Below are 24,731 nucleotides of genomic sequence, written 5' to 3'. Positions count from 1 at the left end.
TTTTTTAAAAAAGTAATTGTAATTATACTTAAAATCTAAGGGTATCCACATTTGTAGATTTTATGTGATTTTTGAGGAAATTTTAGGTGAAATGGAAGTACGAGAGGAAGGAAAGAGAGAGAATTGGGTCTCCTTCCAAATACAATGTTTTCTCAGAGGTCCCACCAAATTAGTGTCACCCGCTGGAGTTTTCACGTGAGGCGCACAATTAGTGTCCAGTCTGGCGTGTACACGTCACGCGCCCGGACAAGTAAATACAATTTTTTTTTTTGGGTTTCAATTCTTTTTTTTTTTTTGTTCTCACTTTTTCCTCTCTCTTCTCTCCTATTTGACAACCTAAAAACTTATCTATTAAGGATGCCTTATTATTTTAAATTGTAATAGAACTCTTGTCTAAGCCCATCACTAATTAAAAATATACTCCGTAGTAATTTAGTTAGCAACTAGATACAACTATATCATGAATTCATGAGAGATGAATTGAAGGAGAAAAAATATAAGGGTATTTATTATCTAGCATTACTCAAAATAAAAAAACAACAATTCTTTATACGCCTGAGTTCTATCTACTGAGACAAATCCATGCAAATATGCTCAAGCAATGAACGCCATAGCACTGTCCAAAACTGTTTCCCATATTATTCCTCAAACAATCCGAAGCTCTCTGAGCTGGAACCTGTATTCTCCAAACCCACGATTTTCCCCTAAACCCCCTTCGTTTTTGGCTACCAATCTCCTCAAGTCCTACTTCGATAAAGGTCTCATCAGAGAGGCCCGTACACTGTTCGACGAAATGCCCGAGAGAGACGTTGTTGCTTGGACAGCCATGATATCGGGGTACACTTCTTGTAACCTCTACCCATGCGCATGGGCAGTTTTCTATGAGATGATGCGAGATACTAGTGTCCACCCAAATGTTTTCTATGAGATGATGCGAGATACTAGTGTCCACCCAAATGAATTCACATTTTCAAGCACATTGAAGGCTTGTAAAGGCATGAAGTCACCTTCTTGTGGCGCTTTAGTTCACGGGCNGAGATACTAGTGTCCACCCAAATGAATTCACATTTTCAAGCACATTGAAGGCTTGTAAAGGCATGAAGTCACCTTCTTGTGGCGCTTTAGTTCACGGGCTGGTAATCAAGCATGGCAAGCATGAAAGCATGTATGTTGCCAATGCACTCTTGGATGTATACTCTACATTGTCGGCTAGCATGAAAGATGCTTGTATGGTGTTTAGCGAAATCAGTGAGAAAAACGATGTGTCTTGGACAACAATGATTGCTGGATACACTCACCAGGGCGATGGCTATTGTGGCCTTCAAGCTTTTAAGCAAATGCTATTGGTATTTCCTCGATTTACTGTGGTGCTTATGTTTTATTTATATTGTTTTTGATTTTTTAAAATGCTTCTGAATAAAAATGTGCATAGATAATAACAACATCATTTCCAAATTTCTTGCATGAACAATATTGAAACTTAATTCCATGTTGCTTTTCTTTGGATGGACAGGAGGGAGTTGAACCAAATGCATTTAGCTTTTCAATAGCTATTAAAGCATGTGCTTTGATCAGTCCATTTTCAAATGGAAGGCATCTCCATGCTGCAGTAATCAAACATGGATTTGATTTTAACATTCCTGTGATGAATTCCATTTTAGACATGTATTGCAGGGGAGATAACTTAAACGAAGCAAACCACTGTTTTCATTGCATGCCTCAGAGAGATATAATCACCNAAGATATATGCAGCTAATGGTGAGTGGAAAGGTTATGCAAAAATGAGGAACATGATGACAAACTTGTCAACTAAGAAAGAGGTGGGGAGAAGTTGGGTTGAGGTTAGGAATGAAGTAAATGATTTTGTTGCGGGAGACAAGTGACAAGACCAACTCAAAGAATATTGGGGTGAATGATAAAGGTCAATTCTCAAATATGAAATACCCAGACTGAAGATCCTAGAAATGTAGTATGCTATATGAATGTGGCTTGCCATGTTCCTGATTTGGATTGCTTTCTACATAAAATCCTAGAAATCTTATGATTCCTTGTTGATGGGTCACCAACATAAGGTATGGGAGTCCTGTCAATGGTTGATTCGTTTCATCAAAGTACCGGTGGAAGTCATTTATGATGATGCAGCCACAGAGTATGCAATCAGCTCCTCCACAACCAACTGAATGGAGATGTTGATAAAGAGGTAGGATTCCAAGAACTCTAATTTGCTTCATAATTCAAAACTTATATTATGACTGAAAACTTGATTTTCATTGTGATTTTAATTGCAATTGCAGTTGCAGCCAGATAAGGTTAAAGGGATTCTGCCAACTTTAGATGGGAAGCTTTTAGTTGTGAGTGCTTTCTTTTACTCCCTTGCATTGAAATTACCAATTTTGTCATTGAACTCACTGTCCTGCAAGCTACAAGTCAATCTAAGAATCACCCCTTTTCCTCAATAGAAATCTTGAATATGTCACCGATATGGTTGTTCACTTAGAGTCCGTTTGGAAATCCGGGAAATATTTTTCAGGAAATGATTTCCAGAAAATGACAAATTTCCTAAAATATAATTTATTTTTCTAATGTTTGGCTGAAGGTTAGAAAAATAATTTTCTGTTTGGCTTAAAATTAAGAAATTGCATTTTTTTTTTCTATTTGGTTCATTTTCCTGAAAATGAACATATTATTTGTTATATAATAATAATAATAATAATAATAATAATAATAATAATAATAATAATAATAATAATAAATGGTGGTGGTGCTAATAATAATTTGGAAACTAGTTTGAAATAAATGAGACAGATAAATACGGGAAAATAAATAATCTGAAAAATGTTTTCCGACTGCAAATCTAAGAAGACGTTTTCTGCCAAATTGGACCTTTTTTTCGTTGACCAGAATGAATATTTTCTTTTCAATTTATTTTCATTGAATACCCAAACACGGGAAAATCCGGAAAATGACTTTCAAAAGTCATTTTCTAGGTTTCCAAAAGGACCTGAAACTCCTAGAAAGCATAGCAAATGAATGGTTGGTAATTTGAAATTAGTAGTATTTTGTTTTTCTACAAAATAGTTTAGATTGTCAAAGCCACTTTTTTTCTTTTTCACTACATTCATTCTGGTGTTTCTTTAGCAATGCAATTTCAAATGAATCAAAATTAAATATGCAACACCAGGCCTATATAGTATGGATTAGAATTTGTATAATTACTTTTAACCTTTAAGTGTTTCTTGCTGATTTAGGAACAGGGAGGAAGTATATATAGTTCTTGCCTATCATCATGTACAAGCAGTCATCTTGTGGTAGGATCCATAAATCAAGAGGAGTTAAGGTCAACCATGTTCTGATGTTCTACAATTTGTTGATGCCAAATGCAGGCTTATTATCTGTTGTATATTAACAAGTTTTTCATTTGGATTAACTCGTTTTAGATTAATACTATTTATATTAATATTTTATATTAAAAATTTAAATTTATTTAGATTTTAGATATTTAAATTATTATAAATAATAATAATAATGTAAACCATTTTTATAAATTTTATATTTATATTTTAGGAAATAACTAACATAAACTCCAATATATAATGTGTATATATTATTATTATTGAAAAAGATAAAAATTATATGGTGGATGCATGTGCATGATAACAATAGTGGAAAAAGATAACGGAAGTTATAATGGTAGGGGTATGTTTGTCCAAAATATTATAAAGTACAACTTTTATATCATAATGTATAAAAAAACTTAACGGAAAAAACAGACATAAATGAAGGATATAACATTCATTCACAATACTTATTATGTTTTTAGAGTTTTAGATATTACTTGTGCACCATATATTAATTTCATTGCCCCACCATAATCTATTTACATATACCCAACCACCTTGTTGTTGTTTGTTGATATTTATACTTTTTCAGTATGCAAAGCAATTAGATTTCAAATATATTTGCATTTTATGAAAAGAAAAATTTAACAATGGAGTGTAAATGTGTAATCATGCTGTATAGTTTCCAACAACCAATCATTTTTTTTAAAAGAAAAATAAAAAAGTTGGTATAACACATGTAATATAATATAAAAATTGGGTTGGATGTATGAATTAATTATTATGAATAATAAATTTAAAATAATTGAAATGCAAAAAAAAATAAAAAATAAACGGACAATTAAATATTGTTACTTGCTATTAATTGCTTAAGCATTACGGAATATAATTAGTGTGAGAATTATACAAAAAAATGTCCCCGCAAGACAATAATCAATATATTACACTAATAACTCAAATGCTTCATTTGGTAACAATATGAGCTATGCAAACGCTTCTCAAGTGAAGCGGGCACTTGTAATGCTTATTGGTTAACTCCATGCTTTCGAAAATGGCGGCACGTATCCCTCTTATTAGGTTTACCATCCTAGGCTGACCCCGATGTCAACAACATATCCTAGGTTGAATACGAAATCAATTAGAAAAATTAACGGGGTGTATTCAATCACGACTTTCATGAACTTTTAAATACTTTTAAAGTGATGGATTTTAATTGACTTTTGTAGAGTTTTTGTAAACTTTCCTAGAATCTTTTAAACTTTTATAAACTTCGTAAGAGTTTATAAATATCCATAGAACAAACATTTATAGACTTTTAAAAACTTTTTCATATTAAAAAGTTTACAAAAGTCATTAAAACTCTAAATTGAATACACCCTCACAAACATTCCATAACTTCTATTAATATATTATCTATAAATTAGTGCATTGTAAAAATAAAAAAAAATAAATACTGATGTCATAAAAATAGAGTATATTATTCATAAAGAAAATATAATCAATTTTTATAAATATAGCCAATAAAAATATTTCTTGAACTAATGAAATAAGTAATGCTAAACTAATAAATATCTTTTAAAGAATTCAACTTAATACAATATATATATATATATATATATATATATATATATATATATATATATATATATATAAAATTAATAAACATACAATTATATAAAATTATAAACATATTAATTAAATAAAATTTAAAATTTAAAATTTATAAATTAAAAACTTTGCTGCGATCGCAGCAATTTTCTTGGCTGCGATCGCAGCAATTATTGTGTTGCGATGGCAACAAAAAATTTGCCTGAACATAAAAAAAAAAGTATTTATGAAAGATTTGAAACGTACCATAAAATTGATGAAAATTTTGTCTAGTTTAGATAGAGGAAAAAAAGTCTATAGAGAATGTTGAAAAGTTTGGGGTTGGAGGGTTGGATTTCATCTATTTATATTAATGAAGAGAAAGTCTATAGAAATCCTATTCTGACAGAGTTTATGAAAGTCAGTAACTTTTTGAATACCAGTAGACTTTTAATAACTCTATAAAAGTCTGAATCGAATACCTGTATACTTTTAAAGAGTTTTGAAAAGTTTGAATTGAATACAGGTAGACTTTTAAAGAGTTTATAAAAGTCTAAATTGAATACCACCAAACTTTTAAAGTTGATAAAAGTATTTAAAAGTTCATGAAAGTCGTGATTGAATACACCCCCTAAGATTTACCACTTTCATGTTTGTTAAACCGGTTTCATGCAGTTTAACCGGTTTCATGCACTTTAAGATATAGTATGACGATGTCGAGAAAATGTATATATTATAAATAATTAAATAAATATATATATTACGGTTTAAACGCGGTTGGGGTGCTCATGTGTGATTGTGCGGTGAGAACAGAGTCATTGATCTTGCCAAAATCAACGTTCAGGATTAACAATATTTAAAAAAAATGCAGTGGCAATTTGGTCATTTTTCATATGGGTCAAACTTAAGGTGCGTTATTTTTTTCTTAAGATGCGTGGTTTTCCTTCTTAAAGTGCGTGGTTTTTGTTCTTAAGGTGCGTGGTTTTGAGCTTAAGGTACGTTAATTGTTAAAACTTAAGTGCATCATTCTAAAGTTTTAGGTGCATGGTTTTCCTTCTTAATGTGCGTGATTTTCTTTCTTAAAGTGCGTAGTTTTTCTGCTTAAGATGCATGGTTTTGAGCTTAATGTGTGTTTAGTTGTTAAAACTTAAATGTGTCGGTCTAAAACTTTAGGATGGGTGGTTTTCCTTTTTCTTCTTAAAGTACGTGATTTTTGTGTTTAAGGTGCGTCGGTTGTTGAAACTTAAGGTGCGTCGGCCTAAGATTTTAGGTACGTGGTTTTCCTTCTTAAGGTGCATTGTTTTCGGGTGCATTTTTTTTTTTACAATTCAAAACATAAACAATATTCTTTATAAGATTTTTTCTACAAAGCCATATTTATCAGCTTAAAGTGCATCAGTTTAATTTTTTTTTTAAATGAATATATCACCACACAACCGCACGGGAAACCCTTTCTCGCACCTGAACCCTTATATACCCTTTCTCGCACCTGAACCTATATATATATATATATATATATATATATATATATATATATATATATATATAACAAAGAAAAAAAAGGATGTCAATGTGTCATTTGACAATTCTTTTAAGGCATGTTTGGTTGGATGGAAAATCAATTCCATGGAAAATCTTTTCCAGAAAGTTGAGAAAAATGAAAGATTATGTTGTTTGGTTAGATGGAAAATGGTTTCCATGGAATTTGACTTCCCAGAGAAGATGGAAAATAAATTATGAAGTAGAGTTATGTATTTTGTTTTCCAAGGAAGGTGGGAAGAAAGTATTAAGCTTTGGACTATTTTACCTTCAACCAAATTTATTAATTACATATGTATATATAGCCAAATTATTATTACTAAGGGTATATTGGTCTTTATATTCATAATTCCTTACCATTCCAAACCCAACCAAACAATGAAATTCATATTCCTAGTAATTTCTTTTCCACCAACCAAACAGTGAAATCTGTTTTCCTGATAATTTGTTTTCCATGGAATTTGAATTCCATTTTTTTTAAATATTTTTCACCGAACCAAACGGGCTAAGAGGTTCCTTTAACATTTTATATAAAACTAGGGGTGGAAAATAGGATAATTGCCGAAAGTAGTCACTTTTCATGTTCCGAGGCGCGCGTGGCATTCTGACGAAGATTAGAATTTGAATCCGTTAAATGTTGACACGCCATTTTTGCTCTCTACGTCTTCTCAAAGTATCCATATCAATGGATATTCATGGGTTTTTAGAACAGTATAAAAAAGTTGGAATGGTTTTTACTTGATGTGGGAAGGAGTTATTTTTGGGTTTAAATTCTTACAAAAATTAAGTTTTTTTACAGGTTTATTAAAATAATAGTATTAATAATAAAGGCCAATGAGACGTGCAAGTGCGTCTCACTGGCCTCCCAAGCGGGCGCGTGTATTACATGCGCCCGCTTGGAAGATTGCTGGCAGTCACTCTCAATCTTTCTTTGTTTTTTATTTTTATTTTTATTTATTTATTTTTAAAATTCTTGGCTTCTTGCGCGACATAGGCACTGCCATCTTTAAAAAAAAACATTTAATTTGTTTGTTTTTTATTGTTTTATTATTTATATTATAAATTTATCACAAATTTCAATTATATAATATATATTTTTGAATTAAATTTTGAATGATTTAATTACAATTAAAATTAAAATGATTAAAATAAGTAGAGCAACAATGTAAATTAATTTAAATGTTAATAATTATCATTTTAATTAAATTTAAGTATGTTTATTTTAATTGATTTTTATAATTATAATGTATACTTCAAATTCAAATAATTAAAGATTGAAGAAATAATTAAAATATAGAATAGAAAATAGTGGGTCCACAAAAAACTGAGAAAAAACTCAAACTAATGTGTAGAAGAATTTGACCGGTGACTTCGCCGGAAATTTGACCGGAAAATTTAACGGCAGGACCAAATGTGATACAAAATGAATAGTCATGCACCTAATTTGAAAATGTTAATAGTCAAGGACCAAATGCGATACAAATTGAATAGTTATGCACCTAATTTGAAAATTTTAATAGTCAAGGACCAAAATTGATACATATATTAAAGTTGAGGTACTAAAAATGATATTTGCTCAAAATGAAATGAAAAAATTGTCATTAACTGAATTCATTCGCTGAAAAATAGTTGGCGGTGGCCGGAAGGACCAAATGTGGTAGGGATTTAAAAGTCGTGAGACTAAATCTGGAAATTTTAATAGTCAATGACCAAATGTGGATATGGTCCAATAGTCGTGAGACTAAAAGTGAAAATAACTCACACATTTAATCTCTTATTATAATAAAGAGGGGATTTGGCCTCTAAAATTGCTCCAATCTCCCGCCTAGCAATTTAGATTTTTTTTTTCCTTTTTTGTTTTTTTTTTTTTTTTATGGATGAAGTTTCAACTCTTAAAATGCTAATACCCATAATATGGGCAAAGAGATTTCGATTTTCTAAAGCTTTGATTCTATCAAACGTCTCAGAGAAGTTAAGCCATTTGGTTGAGATTGAAATTATTACTATTTATTAATATTTTGAATTCTTTTCTGTCATTGGTTGAAGTTAATTATTGTATTTATTTCTCATTTGTAATCATTCAGATTAAATAGGAGTCTATTTCTATTTGTTATCTTTTTTATGGTCATATTTAATCTAATCGGTGTATTAGAGCATCCCTATCAAAGGATAATATGGAGTTATTATCAGAGGAGCATACACATGGCAAGAGAGGGATGGAAAGAGAGTGTTTTAGGAGCTTCTGCAAGATATGAGATATTTAGATTCCCAAGAAAAAATAAAAATAAATGCTTTTCTCTTGATGGACACCGGTTTGACCATTTAAAATTCAAGTGTAATTGTATTTGTGATCAATTACTTTATAGTTTGTCCGGACAGGTTTCACAATGACATTTGAGATGATGTACCATTTGTTGGTTTGTAAAGTGATATCATATATCCAATGTCATTATCAAACACTATTGATTGAACACGAGTTCCTTGCATTTAGATACAGCATTTAAAATGATGTTGATGGTGAATGAGAGCATCTTCATAATAATAATACTAATAATGGTAAAAATAAAATAATAATAATAATAATAATAAAGGGAGAAATTTTTTACTATTTACTTATTGTTCATCCTCAAGTACGATGAGCATATACTTTTTCTCAGGCGTTCCAATAGTAATTTTTGGTTCGTTTTTCTTAATGACATGAACTGTACAACTCCAGTCCACAGTTTGTGTGTCAATTTCAATTAATTTGACTGCATTTGTTATGACTAATATCCTTGTGCCATGAAAAATATGTTCATAAAAGATGTTATGAAATAATATAATGAGAACCACAACATAAATTCAAAAACCATAGATTAGGTAGTTAGGAGTAACTAATTAATGTGTAGATTATAGAGGAATACAATGAGAACCACAACATTACATACAATTATACAAGTATAGATGAACAGATTGTACAATAGATATATTTACATAACGATATTGAAGTTATACTAATTTATGAGTATACCTTCCTTGATTTTTTTTTTTAAAAAAAAATTGTAATCATTATGAGTACAAATACAAATAATAGAATTAGCATGATAACATTTTGACAATCATACCTATAGAAGTAGATGGTGTGTTGCGGAATATGTTAGGTTTAGTTTTGGGTGAATACCCGTGGGAAGAGGAGAGGTTTATATACTGTTGTTTTGGGTAGAATAATTGTTTAGTTAGGAACCTATACAAAATTGTATTATAGAATCCTATTAAGACTTCAATATTTTAATTTTAAGTTAGGAATCTATATAGAATTGTATTATAGAATATTGCCAATTTGTTTGAAAACTGCAATAAAGAAACAAATTGCCTAAAGAATTTAATGTTAAACTTCCATTATATTTAACGGAAAAAATTTGGTAAAATTATAAAGGATTAGGATATATTAGGAATTTAATTGGAGGTTGCACAATAAGAAGAACACAAAGTACAATATATTATAACAGACTATTACACCAACATTTTTTTTAGTACCAGTTTGGTGTCTAACATTATTGGCTCTTATTATAAGTGTAGATTATTGTTATTATTTTCTTTTTTAGTAATAAATAATTAAATAATTAAATAATTAAAGTGTGGTGCGTTTGAATACATGTTGTGGTGCGTTTTATTACGTATGTTGGTGCATTAACTGTGTTGTGGAATTGTGTGTTTTAATATATCCGCTGGTGTATTTTCATATGTAGAATGATGTGCAACTGTGTTATGGAATGGTGTGCTTTAATACGTCGTCTGGTGCATTTTGATACGTTGAATGGTGTGTATTTTAACACATGTGTTTCTAATAAATGTGTTATGGAATTGTGTGTTTTAATCCGTCATCTGGTGCATTTTAATACGTTGAATGGTGTGTATTTTAACACAAGTTTTCTAATAAGTGTAATAGTGCATGTTTATAATATGGTGATGAGGATTTTCAATAAGTGGAATTGTGCATTTTAACACACGTTGTGGTGCATTTTAATACATAGAATGGTGCATATTTTAGCACATGTTTTCTAATGTGTAAATAGTGTATGCTTATAAGCTGACATGAGGCACGTTGTGGTACACATTAGAAAATAGGCCGCACGACCACACAAAATGACCAGGCCACACCTGATGATGACTATATATATATATATATATATATAAAATTGAATATAAATACTAAATACTAATTGGATTGAAGATTTGAAGTTATGGATGTTTGAATCTCTGATGTTATGGATGATTTGTATTTTATTTTAATTGTATTTATTATTTTTGGTGTTATTTTTAGAATTTAATATTCTAAGTTTATAAAGTTCGGTTAGTCGGTTAATCGAAAAAAAATTCGGTATTCGGTAACACAAACTTCGGTTCGGTTAACGGTTAAAGATTTTAAAATTTTAGTTAATTCGGTTTGGTTAAAACGGTTCGGTTAACCAAATGCACACCCCTAGTAGGGCAAATTATGCCGTGGACGCAGGTCCACCTTGCAAGGTGGACATGGGTCCAATACGACGTCGTTTCACTTTTTTTTTCTTTTTTTAAATTATTAAACGTATAGCCCTGAAATGTGTGAATGTGGATGTTTCAAATTGTGAATATGGAGTATAGAATTTGTGAATGTAGAGTTATGAATGTGTAAATCTGTAGTAGAGTTAACATAGTTCTAGCAGCCCTAAAATGTGTGAATGTGGAGGTTTCAAATTGTGAATATGAAGTATAGAATTTGTGAATGTAGAGTTATGAATGTGTGAATCTGTAGTAGAGTTAACAGAGTTCTAGCAACTTGTAGCCCTGTAATGTGTGAATGTGGAGTTTCCAAGTTATTGTGAACATGAAGTATAGGACCTGTGAATATAGAGTTTTGAATGTGTGAATGCATAACAGTAGTAATATAGTTACTAAACATATAACCCTGTAATGTGTGAATGTGGAGTTTTCAAATTTGGAATATGGAATATAGGGTCTATGAATGTAGAATTTGTGTTTTGTTGCGATGAGGAGCCGTTAACGCCGTTAATATATATATATATTTAAATTGTGAAATAGCGTCGTATTGGACCCAGGTCCACCTTGCAAGGTGGACCTGGGTCCATGGCATAACTACTGCCCTAGTAGCACAGGCCCGACCCTGGGCAAGGGCAGGCTAGGCACTTGCCCAGGGCCTATGCTTCAAAGGGGCCCACTACCCCTGCCATCATCTTATATATATACTGTATAGTTTAAGTATAAGTATTTAATATACATTGGAGTTAATAAAATTTGCCTTAGTGTAATTGGTGAGACAAATGGTTAATAAATATGCTTGAAGTCACTGTGTCAAAACCCTACATGTACTTTCCCACGAACTTTTTCCTCCCTATCTATGAATTGTCAAATGTAGTTCTCTAGTAAAATTTTCCTCCCTACCTTTAGAATATGAATTGAGGGATTTATGGATGCATGTTATATAGTATTTAAAATTGTAAGTTATAAATTTTATTTTTATTTTTAATTGTATTTTTTCTCCCTATCTTTAGAAGATGAATTGAGGGATTTAGGAATATTATATAGTATTAAAATTGTAAGTTATGAAATTTATTTTTATTTCTAATTGTATTTTTTGAGTTGTAATTTTGTGATTTTTTTACCTTCTTATAATTGTAGTGATATTTATAATATAGATTGATTTGTGATTCATATTAAATTTTGAATCTATTTCAATTCAAGTATTTACTATTTATATTTAGAACGTGTTATTTTGTGAATTTTATAATGAGTTATGTATATGTAATATATTTTGTGCGTAATCGTATTCAAATTAATCTAAAAAAACTTGAAATTGATCTAACTAAAAAAAAAGTATTTATAAATATGACGTCAATAGAGAAATATGATTTATAATGTGTTTTCTATTTGAACTATTTTATCCAATTAATTATATTTTATATTTAGTTATGAATATAATCACGTTTTAATGTGTTTTATTATATTCATTTCTCCCAATAATTAAGCTGTTATGTTCTGTTCTTATTTTAAGTTTTATTTTATATATTTTTATTAATAATTACTTTAATAACAATGTGATTTTCTATAAGCTTCTTTGGTTTTAAATTGTTTATTCTTTTTATCAACTATAATTATTTATTTATGAAGGCATTGATGCAATTATTAATTATTTTGCATTTAGTAAAGAATCTAGAGTTGTTTTTATTATAATTATTGTGTAAGCAAAAATGTTAAAAACTTGTAAATCTTATTTCAAGTTATTTGATATTAGTATGTTTTTCTTTATTTAATTTAAATTTCAGTTATGAAAATAATATTAATTTCATATAGCGGGCCCATTTTTGTTGTTACGCCCCGAGCCTAGAAAATGATAGGACCGAGCTTGTTTTCATTAATCAAAACGACGTTGTTTTGATGCGCGCTCCACAGTATAATTTGCGGGACAAAGGTCAATCATTTTTTTTTTTTTTTTTTTTTTTTTGTTTATAGAAATAGAAAAACAAATTCCATTTTTCATTTTTGTTGAGACTCAAAATATTTCCATTTCTGCATTATTTGGTCCTACAAATTAAAATGAAAGGTGTAGGCTGTTAATGGAGTGTGGAGGAAGTTGGTTGAAACCGCCCCTTCCAAGACCGACCAAGCTATATATATATATTCCCAGAATTCGACAACATGAGAGAGAAACAAGAGAGATAAGCAGTTCCAAGACCGACCAAGCAGTTTCGCGACGGCTATGAGCCCTAATCCGCAACCCAAGAGAGAGAAGCAGATGGAGGGCAAGATTCGCGAGCGCGAGCGCCGGGCCTTCACTGCCCGGATGATCGACGGCCTCCGGCAGCACGGCAACTACAACCTCCCTGCCGGTGCTTCCATGAATCAAGTCCTCGTTGCCGTTGTCAGCGAGGCCGGTTATACCGTCGACTCCGATGGCACCACTTATAGACCGCCACCTCCTTCTAACGTCGTCAGTACTTCTATTTACTACTTTATATAATTTCATAGGGTTTATTACTTTATTATTTCATTTATCATTTATCATTGGGTTTAGGAAGGAAGAAGGTTTAATTTTGTATATATCAAACAAAACATAATTATGCATGAATGCTTTTTGTTTAGGATTTGAAATGCCTCATACGTACTACTGTATAGTATGTATGTCTAGAATTGAAAGAATTTGGTCTGGGCATTAACTTGTTAATTCTGATGGCTTTCTTGATTTGAATCCGTCAGTTATGGTCGATGAATTATCAATCTAAGTTGATTTATCTCCTTGTAATACTTTATTAGTTAAAGGATCTATTTACACACTCTCAATAGTGGTTGTAGGGTTTTCGTCCATCAGTCAAAGTTGTATACTTAGAATATATGAGTTGAAGACATTATGAAACCTTCAGAATGGTGTTACAGGTAATATTAAATTAAAGCACCAATGTCTTGCTACTTCGGTCAAGGATGTCATGATTCTCCGAGTTTCTGCTCCCCCGAACGGAGCTCGTCAACACTTCTTGCATTAGTTTCTTAGTACTTCCATATTACATTTTAACAGAGTCCATAGTATTAAAAAAATAAATTCATATCATTATTATTATCATTAAAAAGTATAAGAAAAGGGGAAAAATTGTAATTTATGTCTTCCATAATATGTCAATCATCAATGTCGTCACCTCTGAATTATTAGTTGTGTAAATGTTGCCCATTAATTTTCAAAACATTACATATATTGCCCATTCCGTACGGTACAGGAGGGGTAATATATATACCATTTTGAAAATTGAGGGGCAACATTTACACTACAAGAGGGTAATATATGTATCATTTTGAAAAATTGAGGGGCAACATTTACACTACTAATAATTCAGGGGTGACATTAATAATTGGCATATTATGGAGGGGCATAAACTACAATTTTCCAAAAAATATATGGTGAATGCATGTGTATGGGTAACAATAATGGAAGTTATAACGGTAAGTGTATTTTTATTTCCAGAACTCGAAGCCGAGCAATGAACATGAGCGGAATTCGAACCCTAATCCCCAACCGGCCGGCACTATAATGGGCGACAACGCCGCTGCCTCTACTTCTGGCAACAAGAGCAGGAAGGAGAGAGAGAAGCAGATGGAGCACATGTTTCGCGAGCGCGATCGCCGGGCCTTCACTACCCGGATTATCGACGGCCTCCGCCAGCATGGCAACTACAACCTCCCTGCCGGTGCTTCCATGAATCAAGTCATCGTTGCCGTTGTCAACGAGGCCGGTTATATCGTCGGCCCCGATGGCACCACTTATAGACCGCCACCTCCTTCTAACGTGGTGAGTAGTCAGCACTGTACTAGTTCTATTTCTATTTACTACTACTACTTATATTTCTGGGTTTATGAATTTGATAGGCTTTATTACTTTGGGTGTGATTGGTTCGCACATAGGAATCAGAATCGGAATGGGTATCAAATACTTGGTAGTCTGTAATGGTAATGGGTTTTGGTGAAAATAATTGCATATTTGGTAGTAAGGTGGAATGTGAATGATTATTAATAGTTGGGGAATAGGAGGAGTAAGGGAAATGAAACCCTTATATATTATTATTATTATTTTTTGAAAGCAAACCCTTATATTATTAGGAAATAAGTTTTGCAATTAATGAGGTAATCAAAACCCAGTAGTGTTCTAAAAACCTGTCAAACAAACAATAACAATAATTTTGATACCAATTTTTGATAGTTAAACATGTCAACCAAACACACCCGTTATTATTTTATTTATCATTGGGTTTAGGAAGGAGAAGGTTTTGTATCAAACAAAACATAGTTATGAATGCTTTAGTTATTTTTGTTTAGGATTGGAAATGTCTCATACTACTGTATGTCTAGAATTGAAAAAATTTGGTTAGGAGATTGACTTGTTAATTACGAGTTTGACTCTCGAAATGACTTAGTTACCTTCTTAGTATGAACCGGTCAACTATGGTCAATGAGTAGTCAATCTAAATTGGTTTATCTCCTTGTAATACTTTGCCAGCAAAGAAATTTATTTACACACTCTCGAATAGTGGCTATAAAGTTTCCTCATCACTCAAAGTGGCTATACAACACTAAAAATACAAAAGCTATATTTGTATGCATTATGATTGTATTTTATCTGGCTTAGTGATGCATTATAATATTTACAAATTTTATTATCATTAAAGAATATAAAGAAAAATATGGTGAATAGAAAATATAAGGGAAGTTATAATTGTAGGAGTATTTTTGTTTAAAAAATTATATAGTACAATTCTAAAAGCATAATGTACAAAATAATTAAAACTAAAAACATAGACATAAATTAGGAATATAATTTTGATTGAGATTTATTATGTTTATAGATTTAGATTTAAATATCGAGACTTGGATAGACCAAATGACGTATGAATTGTGGTTGCTATAAATTATGGAAAACCTGTCAAATAAATAATTAAATTTTCTGTTATAATGCAATTAATTAAATTGAAAGATCTATAACTCAAAATTTAATACGGAGTAATTAATAAGCGAAATATTAAGAAATGTTCAGTTTGCATTTATGAAATGGCTGGGCAAAGGTCAATAAAATTTAGGAAAGAATTTTTTTTTTGTTTTGTTTATATAAATAAAAATAAATTCCATTTTTGTTACAGAAACTTTCATGAATACAGTGGGTTGTAGGATTTAATGTATCTTGCTGCGCACCTCCTTATATGTGTGTATTCAGAAGAGATGAATGCTTAATAGCTTTTGGATAGTCTTAAATTTTCTATCCTAAATAATAAGCAATAGGAGGAGGCTAGGTGAACTGCTTGTAAATATCATTTCTGATCTTTTGCACATTTTGATATGTTATTGTTAACTGCTCTGAAAGAGACTATCAAGTAATTTCCATGATATGGTTTTAATTAATTTGCACAGGTGGCTAATCCAGCGAGGGTGGTTGGGAATTCTTTGAAAAATTGCTCAACAACTGCATCAGTTCTTAGAATTGTTGAGAGCTTGTCTCCAGCTAGTTTTGATTCTCTTGTTGTATCAGATACGAGTACAAATAGCAGCCCCATGAATTCATCAGGATGTTTAGAGGCTGATCAGGTGATCTAAAAGATACATGAATATCAATTGTCATTTTGGTTTTGTTAAAAAGTATACTTTGAGATTGTTTGGCCTGGCTAGAACTTGTCTATATATATATATATATATATATATATATATTTTGGTTCAAATGCGGCGGCGAGCTCTGGTGCAGTCACGCGGCCTAATCTGCACCGTCCAATTTTATTAATCCTACTGAAATTCGTGTATGTTTAAGTGGGGTTATTATGATAATTTTAGTATTTATATTACGTGAATTGAAATGGTGCATTTTAGTACATAGTGTGGTGCGTTTGAATACATGTTGTGGTGCGTTAGTTTTATTACGTATGTTGGTGCATTATCCGCTGGTGCATTTTCATACGTAGAATGATGTGTAACTGTGTGTTTTAATACTCGTCTGGTGCATTTTAATACATTGAATGATGTGTATTTTAACACGTGGTTCTAATAAGTGTGCTTGAATGATGTGTATTTTAACACGTGGTTCTAATAAGTGTGCTGTGGAATGGTGTGTTTTAACACGTGGTTCTAATAAGTGTGCTGTGGAATGGTGTGTTTTAATCCGTCATCTGGTGCATTTTAATACGTTGAATGATGTGTATTTTAACACGTGGTTCTAATAAGTGTGCTGTGGAATGGTGTGTTTTAATCCGTCATCTGGTGCATTTTAATACGTTGAATGATGTGTATTTTAACACATGTTTTCTAATAAGTGTAATAGTGCATGTTTATAATCTGACATGAGGCACGTTGTGGTACATTTTAATACGTAGAATGATGTGTTTTATTAAGTATATTGATGAATTTTAAGTGAATATGTGCGTTTTAGTACGTCTTGGTATATTGTGTGGAATGATGTGCTTTATTGGTCTTCTGGTGCGTTTTAGTACGTAGAATGGTGTGTTCTGAACATATATATATATATATTGCGCGTTGATTTGATGAGTTGATATGATCTAATGGCTGAAAGTAGACCGCACGGCCACACCTAATGACCAGACCACACCTGATCATGACTCTCTCTCTCTCTCTATATATATATATATATATGAAATTTTTTTCAACATGTTTAGTTGATTAAATATGAGTTCTTTTTGAAATAGACAAGTTATTTTGACCATTAAAACACTCTTTATACTAAAGATAGAATAAAAGACATGCATTTATTAAGTTAGAAGTCACCAACAACATATTTGAAATTTAAAAAATGCCATTTTTTTTTTGGTGAGATTAAAAAATGCCATTGATGCTTCATTAAATTGCTCAGACTTACCAGAAAAAGAGTTTATTTGGAAAGTGTGAATTTATAAGTTTTCCTCTTATCTACTTCAATTTATTTTCCCCCTCAAGTCCTCAACAATTAAGTTTAGCCCAACTTTAAGTCTTTTAGAGTAGATAAGCTTCATTAAGTTGTTGACTAAACAAGTGCTCTATAGATTCCAATTTATGTCAATTCTTTAATTTCTTGGATTGTATATTATATTTTAATTTGTAACTTATTTCAGCCTCTTGTCTGCTCTACTCCATTATTGTCTTTGTATTTTAAGTTTATGCACAAATGCTGAATAAGTAGCCCATTTTCATCGAAAGTTTTTAATGTAAAATTCTAATGTGATGGGTGATGCACCTTATGCAAGAAGTTCATACTGGGGAGCAGGGAAATGAGTTTTTAGGAACTCCATATGTCCTTGTCTATGTTATGCTTTCTGTAAGTGGCCTAATTTCTCCATTGCTGATTCTTTTCTTTGGTAGGTGAAAGGGTTGTCTATGTTATGCTTTCTGTAAGTGGCCTAATTTCTCCATTGCTGATTCTTTTCTTTGGTAGGTGAAAGGGCAATCCTTTTCCCTTAATTTATTTGCTTTGATTCGTGAAATTCTCCATGCATTCATGATCTAGAGGCCGGAATGAATGCAAGATTATTTTTTGTTCACTCTGTTCACCCTGTCTTTTTCAGTCAATGCTAATATTAACAAGTTTCTTTCTGGTAGAGTGGTATAATTAACAATTCATGCCAATTAGTGGATCTTGATGGTGTTAAACAGGAGTTACAACTACTGAAGTCTTTAAACATAGATGGTGTTGTAGTAAATTGCTGGTGGGGGATTGTTGAAAGATGGAAAAATCAGAAATATGAGTGGTCTGGATACAGAGAATTGTTCAATATCATCCGAAATATGGAATTGAAATTACAGGTATATGAAATTTCTGTTCTAGTACATAAACACATTTTACTGCTTCTGGTATATTAGCTCATCACTGGTTCTAATAAATGAGTGAACATTTTTTGTTGTAAGCATTGGTGTTTCTCCTTAGACATGCATTCCAAAAATTTAGCTTAGCTATTTTGTCATTTCTAGTTTTGCCTACTTTGTCCCTCTGCCTGTGGGCTGTGGACCCAAAAATAGAGAAATTAAATGATATGCAGAAATTGGTATTTCTCCACTTGGAAGATATCTTCTCTAATGCCTTGTTCAGATGGATTGTTGGATTGTTTATTAAATGTCTTCTTCTCTTTTGAAGGTTGTAATGGCGTTTAATGCTTATGCTGGAAATGATTTTAATGTGGATATATCTTTCCCTGAGTGGGTTTTGAAGATTGGAAAAGACAGCCCGGAAATATTCTTCACTGATCGTGTAGGAAGATGGAATACCGAGTGTCTTTCTTGGGGAATAGATACAGAGCGTATTTTAGAACATAGAACTGGTCAAGAGGTATATATCAAAATTTTCTTATCCATTTTTTTTGTTTATTGGGTGATGAGGGAAACTCGCAGTCACTACTCCCTACCCAAGAGTGTGCACCGGGTAAACCTCGATCCTGGGTAAATTTTCTTATTCTTGACAAGAAAAGTGCTATGAGTGCTCTTTCTTCTTGGTCCCAAGAAGGGCATTCTATTAAATTATCCCTCTTCAGAGTTGATTTATAAGTTTGGTGCTTTATGCACCTCATGCATCTCCCTTTTTCATTTCATACATCTATTTTATTTTTGTGTAAGGAGTATCTAACTATTCTAGAAAGCAAATGATATTATTCTGCATAATTTTCCTGTTAACTTTGAAATTGGTTGCATTAATCCTCATTAGTAATCCAATTTGTGCAGGTTTATTATGAATTCATGAGAAGCTTTCGAGCTGAGTTCAATGATTTGTTCACTGCGGGTCTTATTTCTGATGTGGAAATTGGACTTGGAGCTTCTGGAGAGTTGAAGTAGCCTTCTTTTTCTGAAAGAAATGGATGGAGATTTCCTGGCATTGGCGAGTTTCAGGTATCTATTTGCTCATTACACCAAAGTCTATGAATTCATTTCTATTAATCCTTTTATAGTATCTTCGTAATTGTCAAGTTTAATCCAATCTATTTCCTTTCATAATGTATTGGCAGTAAACACTTTTTGTAGCGCTATGAAATAAGTAGAACCTCTAATGTATTGGAAGTAAACTCACTCTCTAGCAGGGCCGGATTTTAGGGCGTGCAAGATGTGCGACCGCACAGGGCTCCAAAATTTTGGGGGCCCGGAGTCCAGCATGGCCTAATAGTTAGTATATGTATTTGTGATTATATTGGCCCAAAATTAAGTTTTTTTAATTGTATTTTTCTCTTTGCAATTTTTCTTCAATTCACAATTTATTTATACTTTGATAGGACCTCACTTAGTTACTAGCACAGGGCCCCGCAAATCAAAAAACCAGCCCTGTCTCTAGAATGGTGAAGTAATGTTGATCCTCACGAGTCACAGGCACATCCTCCAATTAGAATTGTGTGATGTAAAATGAGATTGTTTCCCTATTAGTAAAACGAACACAAGGCTCGAAAGTAGCAATTAACTTGTGTCCAAGGACAATATAGATTACAAACTATTCTTTACATTTCTAAATTGGTAATATGACACACTAAAATAGAACTAGAATTTTTTTGAGTACAACTATTACAATGTATGTAATATCTGTTCATAGCTACTTTCTTAACCTACTGAAGGTAAAGAGTCAATAGTTGCCTCCACTGAGGCTGGAGTGTTAACCGGGACACCGGGTGCCACTAATCTATTCTCATAATTTGTATGTAGCTTCTATATTATTCCATATACTAACTATAATCTTGCTATCCACGTCAAACATATATTCATTCATGCTATGTGTTTTCAATGCAATGCTTCTACCTGCTGCCTTGGTGAAATTAGTAATTGACTTCTTTCCACCTCTTGCAGTGTTATGATAAGTTTCTTCTGCAAAGTCTTAAAGATGCTGCAAAGAAACAAGGGCAGCCTTCCTGGGGCAGGGGGCCTGATCATGTTGGTTGTTATAATTCTAGGCCACATGACACTAAATTTTTCCGTGAACGAGGTGATTATGATAACCACTATGGACAATTCTTCCTCCGGTGGTATTCCCGGGCCTTAATAGATCATGCTGATATCATTATGTCAGCTGCAACGGAAGCATTTGATGAAACACCGTTAGTTGTGAAGGTATGTATCTATGTGTATATATGCAACCACTACTAGAGGGTGTGTACTGGGTAAACCTCGCCTTAGACCCTAACTAGCAAAGGCATTTGATGAACTTGTAACATTGTGGTTACTAAGTCAACGGTTTAACCAACTTGGTATGTTTGCTATGTTTTTTGTTTGTTTGAACTTAAAATAAGATAACATAATCTTTGGAGACTTGAACATTGGAATAGGGGTGTAAGCTCGCCTACCCTATTACTCCGTAATTTATTTGCTCTATGTCATCTGGTACTTCGGGAACTCTGGGTCAGGGCCCGTTTTTTTATTTGCGGGGCCCTGTGCTAGTAATTAAGTGAGACCCTATCAAAGTATAAATAAACTGCAAATTAAAAAAAAATTGCAATTTGCAAAGAGAAAAATGCAAAAAACCTAATTTTGGGCCAATATAATCACAAATACATATACTAACTATTAGGTCAGGGCTGGACTAGAGGCCCCAAAATTTTGGGACCCAGTGCGGTTGCACATCTTGCACGCCTTAAAATCCGGCCCTGCTGGGTAATGTGACCGAATTTAACATGATCTTGATAACTGAAAAATAAATTAACATGTAAGTGTTGGAGTAAATGTTAGTGTGTTGAAATGGGAAAATAACGAGTTTTTCTTCATTTCTTGCAGATTCCGGGAATTTATTGGTGGTATAAAACGAGCAGCCATGCAGCAGAACTCACTGCTGGATATTACAACACATCAAACCGAGATGGCTATTCTCCACTGTTTGAGGTCCTCAAAAAACTCAATGCGACAATGAAATTCGTCAGCGAGGAAATGGAGACACAGATTTCACCCCACTATCTTGTTGAAGCATCTGCAGATCCCAATGGCTTGTGTTGGCAGGTTCTTGCATTCTCAACTTTAATTTGCTCATCACTTACTCTTAAAAATCTGTATGTATGCAAACTTCGCTAAAACTTTTTCCTTAGGTCCTAAATGGTGCTCGGGACGAGGGACTAGCTATAGCTGGCCATAACGCCCCCCGAGATTATGATAGAGAAACATTTATGAGACTCGTAGAGACATCAAAGCCAATAAATGATCCCGAACCATACCACTGTAGCTTCTTTGTACTCGAACGGCCATGGCAGCGGATTCAAACGCCAGATAGCATCTCAGAATTAGAATACTTTGTTAAATGCATGCATGGCTATGCATAGTGTGCCATTTTGGGGTTTTTCTCTCTTATATTTGCTTTACAAAGCATATCTGTACAGCTGTACTATATTACAGGATTCTTATCCTTGTCAAGGCATGAAAATACATCATGAATCTTAATTCCGGAATCTAAAATATATCATAGGATTGTTATGAGCTAGTCTTTATTTATTTATTTATTTTAATTAGTTTGGAGTAAGTCGACTCAAGTTTACCCTAATATGTAAGCAATTGAGTTGTTAAATTATTGGTCCAGTTTGGTAACATAGATAACTTATCGACAAATTATTGTGTGGACCATGAATGCAATATACATTTTTAATATACTAAAAGTATATTATTTGTATACTGAATATTTATATTATAATATTTGATAAGATATAAAAAATTATATACTTTCAAATAAAGAACTTTATGTATAAAATAATGATGGTAACTTATCAAATCATTTTAACTTATTTGACCACTATTAGTTTTTTGACAGGATTAACAACTCATTTTAATGACTTAGGTATGGTGAGAGGTTTGGTCATGTTTTTGGTGAGGTTGTGCCATTGTGTTTGGCCAAATTTGTTTGAAAAGCAAACCAACTTCTTATGCCATATGCTGAAATGCCCATGTTGAACTATGAGAGCATATTTGTGTTTCCAGATTTAATTTGGTGTAGGCTTTAGTTCTGGAGCACTATTCGAGTGCTGGGAAGTGTTAGTTTTGCTCAATTGGTTAGAGCTTCTTGTTACCCATGTTCTCATAGTATTATTGTTTGGTATGCAAAAATTTGCACTAATTTTTTAATCTTATATAATTTATTAATAGTATGGATTTAGTTTTGTTGTGTGTATTAGTGTATAAGTATTTAGAGGCTTGTAAATTAGTTGAGGTGCAATTCGTGATTTAAATCTTCTACTAGTTTCAAAGGTATAAGCCCTGAGGGATTATTAAGTTTGGTGCACTAGCAGTTCAATTAGTTCTTAGGTGGCAATGCCGTATGATCGAACTCTGACAGTTGTACTGTGATAGTTTCACCCTCTTGTGGGGTGTTTCCTTGTGGGAATTGTGGGCACTAGTTAAGAGTCCTTTCATCCGTTGTTATACAGTGGACTATGGTCCAAACAATATTATGTGGACCATGAATCCATGATCCAATATGAGTGCCAAATGAAACTATAGTAGAGTTAAAATGATACTATAGTATTGTTGAAATGAAACTAGTGTGTGAAAAATAAAACTAAAAAACAGAGCTTATGCAATAACGCATAATGCCAAATAAAATTGTAATACAATTAAAATGATATTTAGTGTTGTTATAATAAAATTAGTGTGTGTCAAAAATGAAATTAAAAAACAGAACTCGTACAATAACATATATTGTCAAATGAATATGAAGTATAATTAAAATTATACTTCAACGTTACTATAATTAAACTACTGTGTGTGGAAAATAAAACTAAAAAAAAATTGAACTCATGCAATAACGTATATTGTTTAATGAAATTGTAGTATAATTAAAATAATACTTTAGTATTTTTATAATGAAACTATTGTGATTGAAAAGTGAAACTAAAAAATACAGCAATATTTGTCAAATGAAACTAAAGTGTAATTAAAATGATACGACTTTGTTTTGCTTTATGGTCCATGATGCTACAATAAAATTTGCCACCTTTTACATAATGAATTGTTGAGTTACTGTGATTTATTATTCTACAAGTCTATCTGGCTTGAATGTGGGGGTTCTTGGGCTAAAAGATTTTACCTTTGGTAAACAAATTTTGGATTTAAACTTATAAATATATAACTTATGACATTATTACAAATTACATAAATGATACTAATACGGAATATACCTCGGTCTACGGACCCTCTAGTACCAAGGACTTGGTCGGTTACTAATCACTGTGACGCTCGGACTGATCCCCAACCTGAATTGACTAGAAGGACGCGATTAACCGACCCGATCTGAAGGTTTATCGAGCTGATGGACCGGTGAGCCGTTATCATAGCTTTTCTATGCTCTGTCTCGAGCGCATTCCTTGACGGTGGTCCCGAGCGCATATGCTTAGCATCTCAACTGACCCCGTAAACAATAGTCAGTCATACATCTCCTTACACGTGTACGTCTCTCCTTAGCCGACCGGATTACCGAGTGCATGAAGGGCACGCGGCATACATGCCGGGTCCTCGACATGTGCCCATCAAAATCTTTATAAATACCTCGCGAGACACATTCTAATGAGCCTTTTATTTTTTTTTTGCTCCCCACACATTATAACTATCAGCTCAAGAACCTCCAACCCCAACCATCTCTTCCCGGGCTTAGTACTTTAAACCGAAAGACATACAATTGTACGCCCGTGAAGTACTGATCACACATGAATACAAATACTTGTTGGAATTAACCACATCATATACAATTAATTTAAAAATTATGACATTTGTTATTAAAAGGAAAAATGACACCTTTTTTTTCCTGAGTTATATGCTTATAACACTTTTTCTCCCTGA

At 32.4% G+C, this 24,731-nt stretch overlaps 1 protein-coding gene, 1 long non-coding RNA gene and 1 pseudogene across 2 annotated transcripts; all 3 read left to right on the top strand.

Annotated features, from left to right (window-relative positions):
• Nucleotides 1-601: 601 nt before the first annotated feature.
• Nucleotides 602-1,744, top strand: LOC116026916 (putative pentatricopeptide repeat-containing protein At1g56570; the record flags this gene model as incomplete). The annotated part of the gene is made up of 3 exons (XM_031268343.1): nucleotides 602-916; nucleotides 1,026-1,346; nucleotides 1,514-1,744. Coding segments are annotated over exons 1-3 (867 nt in total), but the record flags the coding sequence as incomplete, so codon positions are not given.
• A 6-nt stretch (nucleotides 1,745-1,750) lies between these two features.
• LOC116027967 lies at nucleotides 1,751-3,442 on the top strand. Its single transcript, XR_004100038.1, has 3 exons — nucleotides 1,751-2,200; nucleotides 2,295-2,351; nucleotides 3,249-3,442. It is a non-coding gene; the product is annotated as an uncharacterized LOC116027967 (long non-coding RNA).
• A 9,758-nt stretch (nucleotides 3,443-13,200) lies between these two features.
• On the top strand, nucleotides 13,201-22,228 carry LOC116026915 (annotated as a pseudogene).
• The last annotated feature ends 2,503 nt before the right edge of the window (nucleotides 22,229-24,731 follow it).

The sequence above is a fragment of the Ipomoea triloba genome, chromosome 8 (genome assembly GCF_003576645.1).
Source record: "Ipomoea triloba cultivar NCNSP0323 chromosome 8, ASM357664v1".
Taxonomy (NCBI): domain Eukaryota; kingdom Viridiplantae; phylum Streptophyta; class Magnoliopsida; order Solanales; family Convolvulaceae; genus Ipomoea; species Ipomoea triloba.
The sequence above is the reverse complement of the archived record's forward strand: the minus strand, read 5'-3'. Positions and strand labels throughout refer to the sequence as shown.